Genomic DNA, 7,753 nt, shown 5'->3' with positions numbered 1-7,753 from the left:
ATCGCGACAGTGGAAAGAATGGCTTTACGGCAGCGCCGCAAAGCCTGAGGCGACGCGCGGCGAGGCCGACCGTGCGCATTCCCTGAGAGAAACAGACGGGAGGCGGGGCCCGCACGGGCCGAGGAGAGAAGTTTTTTTCTCCGGGCTCGGAGCTGTCGGGCCCGCTCTGGGAGGACGGAAGTCCGGGTGGCGGAGCGCGATGGCGCGTGCGGCCCAGGTGAGCGCAGCGCGGGGGCGCGAGCTGCGGCCTCCCCGACTCGGGTGCTTCGCCTCCGTCGCTGCGCAGGCCCGCGCCAGCCGCGCGCCCATTGTGAGGTCAGGCGGCGGCGCGTCCGGCCGGGCCGAGACCCGGGAGCGGCCGCCGCGGCCAGTAGCTGCCGCCGCCTCCGCCGGCCCCTTCACCGGCTGCCCGGGTCAGACCTAGCCGGGGAGGGCGAGGGGGGATGCCGCTGGGGGCCCCGCTCCGGTGCCGCTCCCCGTGAAGGGCCGATCTCCCACCTCGCCGCCCTCCGCGGCAGCCAAGACCGCCGCCACCCAGACCTCTCGGGGTAAAGCGCTGCGAGGGCCGGGCTTGGACCCTCCCAGGGACTGAGTCCTGTGGCCTGCCCGCCAGAAGTGAGCTGTTTGACAGAAACCTAAGAGCGTGGGAATTGCTCTAAGCACACTTACGGGGAGGCGAGTGACCGAGTTAATCACAGTTGTCAGGTTTTTTTTTGCGGCGGGTATTTGAAGTCGAGGGCGAGGATTTGGAAGTTTGTTAGTTCCTCTTTCTGAAAGGTAGAAAGTTAGCTGTGGCCGGTAGTGGTGGCGCACACCGGTAGGATTTGCTGAAGGAGGCAGAGGCAGGAGGATCACGAGTTCGAGGCCAGCCTGGGCTACACATTAAATTTTTTTAAAAAAAAAAAAAGAAAGTTAGCTGTGTGGCCGAATGGTGCTCCTATGAGTTTGGAAGAACTACTTTTAACTTTTCCACAAAGGTACCCTGCTGGTTCCAAAGAGTAGCTTAGGGTAGAGAGATCTAAGGAGATGTGTTGCTGCTAACCTGATGGGGTTGACCTAGTATGAAAGTGTACGGGGTTCGCTCTCATGGTTTAAGACAGAATTCATAGGCCTAGACATCCACCCAGGCTGGACCATGAGTACTTTCCGTTCTTAAAATCCCTTTCAAGTTCCCCTATTTTTGTTTTGCTTTCGATTCTTGGTGTTACCAAGTAGCCCGAGGTGATCTTGAATTCATAATTCTCTTTCCTCTGTCTTCCCAGTGCTAGGATTGTAGGCATACACCAGCACACCAGTTTGTTTTGTTTTGTACCTGTCCAAAGAGGGAGTTGACATGTCACATCTTCCCTTTTTCCTCAAGTGTGTCTTTTAAACCTTTGACAAAAACCCTTGTGTGTTTTGGTGCATCCTCAGATGCCAGAGTCTGACCTCCCCAGCCACCATCATTTCTGTGATGTCCTTTGATTTTGGAGGCAGGGCTTCTCTCTGTCCTGAAGCTCCTCAGTTAGGCTAGGCTGGCTGGTCTGTGACTCACGGAGATCCATACATCACTGTCTCCCCAGCACGGGTAATTAACTGAGCACAGTCCTGCCTGGCTTTTCTATTTCGCTTTATGTGAATTGGTGTTTTGCCAGCATGGCCGTCTGTAGAGGACAGGAAGGGAATCCGATGCCCTGGAACTGGAGTTAGCGGTGGCCATGAGCTGTCACAAGGGTGCTGGTAATACAACCTAGGTCCTCTAAAGAGCATCCAAGGTTTTTAGCCACTGAGCCCTCTCTCCAGCCCCTGCCCTGGCTTTTTTTTTTTTTTTTTAACATGTGTTCTGGAGCTCCTGCTTAGACACTTGACTGAGAATTATCTCCACGGCTGGAATGAGCCCTTTTAAAAAGTGTACTAAAAAGGAGTGTTTAGAATGGGTCACTATCCTGCAGAGACAGTAATAAGTTATCCTTCTTGCTATCTTTCAGTGCTTGTGAAACTGAACACAGAAGTATGGATATGGGAAACCAACACCCTTCTATTAGTAGGCTTCAGGAGATCCAGCGGGAAGTGAAGAGTATAGAGCAGCAGGTGGTGGGCTTCAGTGGCCTGTCAGATGACAAGAATTACAAGAGGCTGGAGAGGATTCTGACAAAACAACTTTTTGAAATTGACTCTGTGGATACAGAAGGAAAAGGAGACATCCAGCAAGCTAGGAAGAGGGCAGCGCAGGAGACAGAACGCCTCCTCAAAGAGTTGGAGCAGAATGCGAACCACCCACACCGGATTGAAATCCAGAATATCTTTAAGGAAGCTCAGGCCCTCGTGAAAGAAAAGATTGTGCCCTTTTACAGTGGAGGCAACTGTGTGACTGACAAGTTTGAGGAAGGCATCCAGGACATCATTCTGAGGCTGACACATGTTAAAACAGGAGGGAAGATCTCCTTGCGGAAAGCAAGGTACCGCACACTGACCAAGATCTGTGCAGTACAAGAGATCATTGAAGATTGTATGAAGAAGCAGCCTTCCCTGCCGCTTTCCGAGGATGTGCATCCTTCTGTCGCCAAGATCAACTCCGTGATGTGTGAAGTGAACAAGGCCAGAGGGACTTTGATCGCACTTCTGATGGGCGTGAACTGTTCTGAGACTTGCAGGCACTTATCATGCGTGCTGTCAGGGCTGATTGCTGATTTAGATGCTCTAGATGTGTGTGGGCGTACAGAGATCAGGAATTATCGGAGGGAGGTGGTGGAAGATATCAACAAATTACTGAAATATCTAGATTTAGAAGAGGAGGCCGACAGTGCTCATGCATTTGACCTAGGGCAAAACCGTTCCATTATAAAAATAGAAAATGTCCTCAAGAGGATGAGAGAAATCAAAACTGAACTTCTCCAGGCGCAGAGCCCTCCTGAGCTGTACCTCAGGTCCAAGACAGAACTGCAGGGCTTGATCGGACAGCTGGATGAAGTGAGTCTTGAGAAAAACCCCTGCATCCGGGAAGCCAGGAGGAGAGCCGTGATTGAGGTGCAGACCCTGATCACATACCTGGACCTGAAGGAAGCCCTGGAGAAGAGGAGGCAGTTCCCATGTGAGGAGAACCCCCCACATAAGGCTGTGTGGGATGTCCTTGGAAACCTGTCAGAGATCCAGGGCGAAGTCCTCTCATTCGGTGGGAATCGAACTGATAAGAACTACATTCGTCTGGAGGAGCTGCTGACCAAACAGTTGCTGGCTCTGGATGCTGTTGACCCGCAGGGAGAAGAGAAGTGCAAGGCTGCCAGGAAACAGGCTGTGAAGCTGGCCCAGAACATCCTCAGCTACCTTGACATGAAGTCCGATGAGTGGGAGTACTGATGGGCCAGGAGCTGATCTCACTGGTCCGCACTTTCTCTCCTTTAGAGAGCTTCCAGCTCATGGAGCCTAAATGTAATTTCTATGTGCATAGTCAATCTCAGTATTTATGATTTAGTCAAATTATATTCAGTATTTCTGCTGCTTTTGATGTTGCAAAACGAATATCATTATAGCACATTAACTTTTCCATCTGGCTCATTATCCTTACAATGTGTGGTTTGTGTTTATTTTGTGTGTTTTTAATGGGAACATGAAAAGGGCAGCATTCCTAAGTTTTAAGTGGGTTGTGCAAGCATTAAATGCAGAATTTGAGAGTCTAGAAACAGATCAGACTTTTCTAACTCTAGCCAAATTAAAAGGAGGAAATTCCGGGGTTGAATAAAGTCCAGGCATAAAAACAGTACAGAGATGCTTTACTGTGCTGAACAAAAACAAAGCTGGGACTTTCTAAAGCTACAAGGCCTGATGGGTCCTGCCTAATTTTAATGGGGTGGGGTTTTTGTTTGGATGGTCTGTTTTGTCATAAACATTTTTGCTTGAAAAAAAAAAATCTGTTCCCCTGTGCTTTTCATTTTAGAGGGGGGAATCTTGTGTACAACACACAAAATTAATGAAGCCTAACAACTCAGAACTTGAAACCACACCGGGGAAGGGATGAAACATCACCTCTCCGATACCTTCAAGCTGTTTTTGCTTGCGTGATCTCAATTTAAGATTCTCCTTGTTAATAAGGATAGGGAACATTTAAATGAAGCCAGTGGACCTTTAGAGACAAACAGTAGCCATCGCTATCTACCTGTGACTGCAGGATGAAAGTCGGTAGTCTACAGTGTCACTCCAGAGCTATCGGGAGCATCTAAATATCACCTGTACCTACCTGGAGTGAGTCTGTGGGGACCTGCTGATGTCACAGCTCATGCTCCTGCCACGAAAAGTCAGTAGGACCCATGAGTTATATAAAGGGTTTTATTATTTATTTTATCCTTCTGTGTGTTTCTGTGAATATTTTCTAAGTAGCCAAAACTTTATGGCTATCTACTAATGCAAACAAGAAAATCTCAAAATTCTGCAGTGCTTTGATAATGCTGGCCCCAACATAACTAAGAGACCCCATTCCATGTTCCCATTTCATTTCATGATCCTGTGAGAGCTGACCTTTTCAAGTCTGATGAGCTGTGGTTTAATCTGGAAATTTTCTGTAATTCTCTTTAAACAGCTAAAAGTATGACAGACAAATGAATTAGCCTTACGTACTTAAGGTGATAAGCACCTAGCCCTAAGCTCATGGGCACCATCTCATCAAAAGGCATTTATAGCTTTCCTACTGGAAATGTTCTAGAACACTGGGTCCTGTGGGCTCCTGGCAGCAAGCTATCCCACTGCAGTCCCTGGAATTCTCAGTTTGGTCAGAGTTGCTGGATGCTGCTCTTCTGTGTCCTGGCTTTAGAATGGTCGAGTCTGACTATCGGTCTTCAGATTGAACTCTGGGGAACTGCCTTTCACCCAGCTACTAATTCTTTAGCTTTATTTTGAGCCTTTCCTCTCAAAGTGTCCACTGTCTTGCAGGGTTTTCGTCTCTTTAAAGTGGTTTTCCTGTAACCTGCTAAGCTTACATGCTGTAAGCTAACCTGTCCCACGCGGCGGAGCTTGGAGCCTTGCTTAGCACATGAACCGTTCACAGGGTTTCTGGGTCCTGGAGGTGGTCACATGACCTTGTGTGGCTGTTGGGGTAGGCATTGTCTCTGTCACAGCTCCTTGGATCCAGTTGTCTTCATAAAGAATAAGCAAAAAGTTCAGACTGCAGTGTCTTGTCCCTCTTGGGAGTCAATGTGTCACTGGGCTACTTCGTGGGCTTCTTAACATGGGTTCTTGACTGGAGCGGTTTCACAATCGCAAGTGAAGAAACTCCCACACTGTAGCAGCTTCACATCACAAGGGAAGAAACTGCAAGTAAAACCCCAGGGAAGCGTGGCCTTTGCCAGCATTAAACCATATCGTTCCTGTTTCTAAAAAGAAATATTTGCTATCGTCCCCAAAAATTCAGATAGCTTTGCCTTCAGTTCATTCTTACCTTTGCCTTCAGTTCATTCTTAGATGAAAGTCTTACCACAAAGTCACCACTAGATGAGTGTGTATTTAGTTGTTTAATGCTTTATTTTGCTAAGAATACCTACATATTAGCGGTAATGAAGTACAACCGGTTTTCCTCATTTAAAAAAACGAAAAACAAAACTTTTTTTTCTGTTTTTAATTTGAGGCTGGCTTTGAACTCCTGAGCAAGCTTCCTTCCTCCACCTCAGCAAGTGCTGGGATCAAGAAGTGCCCTGTTATGCTTGGCTTCTTGCTGCTTTAATGCAAGTCCCCAGGTTGGTTTTTTTGTTTTGGTTTGGTTTTTGTCTCTGCTTTGGGTTTGGTTTGGGTTCTTTTTGAGGTAGGGATTCACTCCGGCCCTGGCTGGCTTCACACGTACAGAACTCCTTCCGCCTCAGCTTTGAGAATACTAAGATTGATTTACCAATGCATGTCTTGAGGGCTGACCACAAAGGCCTTGTCATTTTGTTTTGTTTTAACTTGAGTATTTTCCCTTAAGGACAAAAACACCTACCCATGATTCTGATGTGTAATCCAGAAGTGTTTACCATATGCTGGTTCCAACCTCATCACTAGTAACCATGTGATTAGTAGGTTCTCTAAAACAAGTCAGTATTCTCTTCACATAGACACAGTAGCACCCCTTTAAGTTATTTTTTTTTTTTTAAATAAAACTCATAGCTCAGCTTGGTATGGAGAACGAAGAGCTCAGAGCCTGTGTCAAGTTCTCTGCTGACCTTAACTACCTTGTCCCTCACATTCCCTGTGACTTTGGGGAGGGACCCTCCACGCCCTACCTCGGAGCGCTTATGGGCCTGGCACTCTTCCCCTTTGCTGCACAGGAGGTGGCCTTGTACAAATGGGAAACAAGCAAGATCCTTTCTAGAAAGACCCTCTCCCTGAGGAAGATCTTGAGAAGATTCCGTTACACTGCTACTGAGAAGCCTGTTTGTGCCCCACCCCCGAAGACGTGCCCTCCCCACACACAGTGGAAGAGCGGGCTCTGGCCTGTCACAAGTCTGACACACAGTAGAGGAACGTTTCCCATTGGAACTTTTGTCATTCCACCTGCATGAAGCCTTCCTATAACCCAAGCAGAAGCAGAGGCAACCTGGGCTACCTTGTGGGTTAGTTTTTTTTTGTTTTTGTTTTTGAAGCTTTGAGTTGTACAGGTTAAAAAGAGTATTGCTGCAGGGGAACTTGGGATCTTACGTGACCACACAGAACACTGGGTAGCATTAGGCATGCCACAGGCTCTCCTACAAATTTACGATAGTGCTAGATTAAGCACTATCCATCACCCTGCACCGACCTCAGAGGAGTGGCAGTTTCTTGTAGGAGATAGTAGATAAGGAATCAGGCATCTTGGGGGCTGGCAGGTCAGGTGGAAGTCTCAAAGCAGCCTCAAAGGACAGCTGAGCGTGGGATAAACATGGATCAGGCCAACACCCAAGCAAACTTGTGCATGGCCCCAGTCCAGTCCTGGAAGCAGGACCGGGTTCCACCCTTCCTGGTTGGGATGTGTCTGAAGCCATCTATTTCCCTTGCTATAATTAGGTCCTTTACTTGTTAAACTACCATCACCTCCGTATGGGACAAGCACCAAGCAGTATTACATATGCATTCAAGTCCTCAGAACCTCAGGAGGCAGGCTTAGTTCTATGCATAGACAGTCACTAAGGTAGTCACATGACCAGTGTGAAGCCCAGGACAATGAAGTGCAGGTCTATGTAAATTAATTTACCTGGGAAGTCAGAACAATGGCTGGTGTACGGTCCCCCGAGGGAGAATGATTCAATCAACTTAGGGCACAGCATGGGCGCCAGGCTTGGTAAAGCCCCAACTGAGGTAATCGAGGATTAGACAGGCAACGCTCCAGTAAACGCTCCACGTGACAGCTCTGCGTCCGTCAAAGCCAGAGCTGCTGTTGAGTTGCTTAGCCTTGGCTTCTGGGGGTGAGTAGGTGTCGCGGTGAAGGGTGATTCATGCTTGGAACATTTAGCTGCGGCATCACGTTACTCTATCCACTCACCAGCAGTGTGAGTCCCTTTCAGAGAAAAGATGTCTGTGGATCTCGAACAGTCTGGTGTCTTCCAGCTGTGCATCACACCTGCAGAAACTACACCGATGTGAAATTCATACCTAACTACTTAGTATGCAGGGACCTTTCCAGGGCAGTAGGGCCTCACTGCCCATCCATTTCCTATGACCTTCACTACCTTGGCTCATTTGAGTGTGTGCCAAAGGCCTTTGACTACTTAGGCCTTTCCTGAAACTGCCACCTGAATGTTGCAGGTTGTCGCCCACGTCACACTGTGCATGTCTC

General features: G+C 48.2%; 1 protein-coding gene across 3 annotated transcripts; it reads left to right on the top strand.

The window, feature by feature from the left end:
* Positions 1 to 19: 19 nt before the first annotated feature.
* Bag5 (BCL2 associated athanogene 5) lies at positions 20 to 5,132 on the top strand. 3 transcript variants are annotated; one of them, XM_028764445.1, is made up of 2 exons: positions 20 to 217; positions 1,968 to 5,132. In XM_028764445.1, the coding sequence occupies exon 2, from the start codon at positions 1,993 to 1,995 to the stop codon at positions 3,334 to 3,336; it is 1,344 nt and encodes a 447-aa protein (XP_028620278.1). In that variant the 5' UTR covers positions 20 to 217; positions 1,968 to 1,992; the 3' UTR covers positions 3,337 to 5,132. The 3 variants fall into 3 exon arrangements, with proteins under 3 accessions (XP_028620278.1, XP_028620280.1, XP_028620279.1); XM_028764447.1 differs by lacking the exon at positions 20 to 217 and adding an exon at positions 308 to 615; XM_028764446.1 differs by lacking the exon at positions 20 to 217 and adding an exon at positions 314 to 548.
* Positions 5,133 to 7,753: the final 2,621 nt, after the last annotated feature.

The sequence above is a fragment of the Grammomys surdaster genome, unplaced genomic scaffold (genome assembly GCF_004785775.1).
Source record: "Grammomys surdaster isolate TR1022 unplaced genomic scaffold, NIH_TR_1.0 144, whole genome shotgun sequence".
Lineage (NCBI taxonomy): Eukaryota > Metazoa > Chordata > Mammalia > Rodentia > Muridae > Grammomys > Grammomys surdaster.
This window is presented reverse-complemented; position numbering and strand designations above follow the sequence as displayed.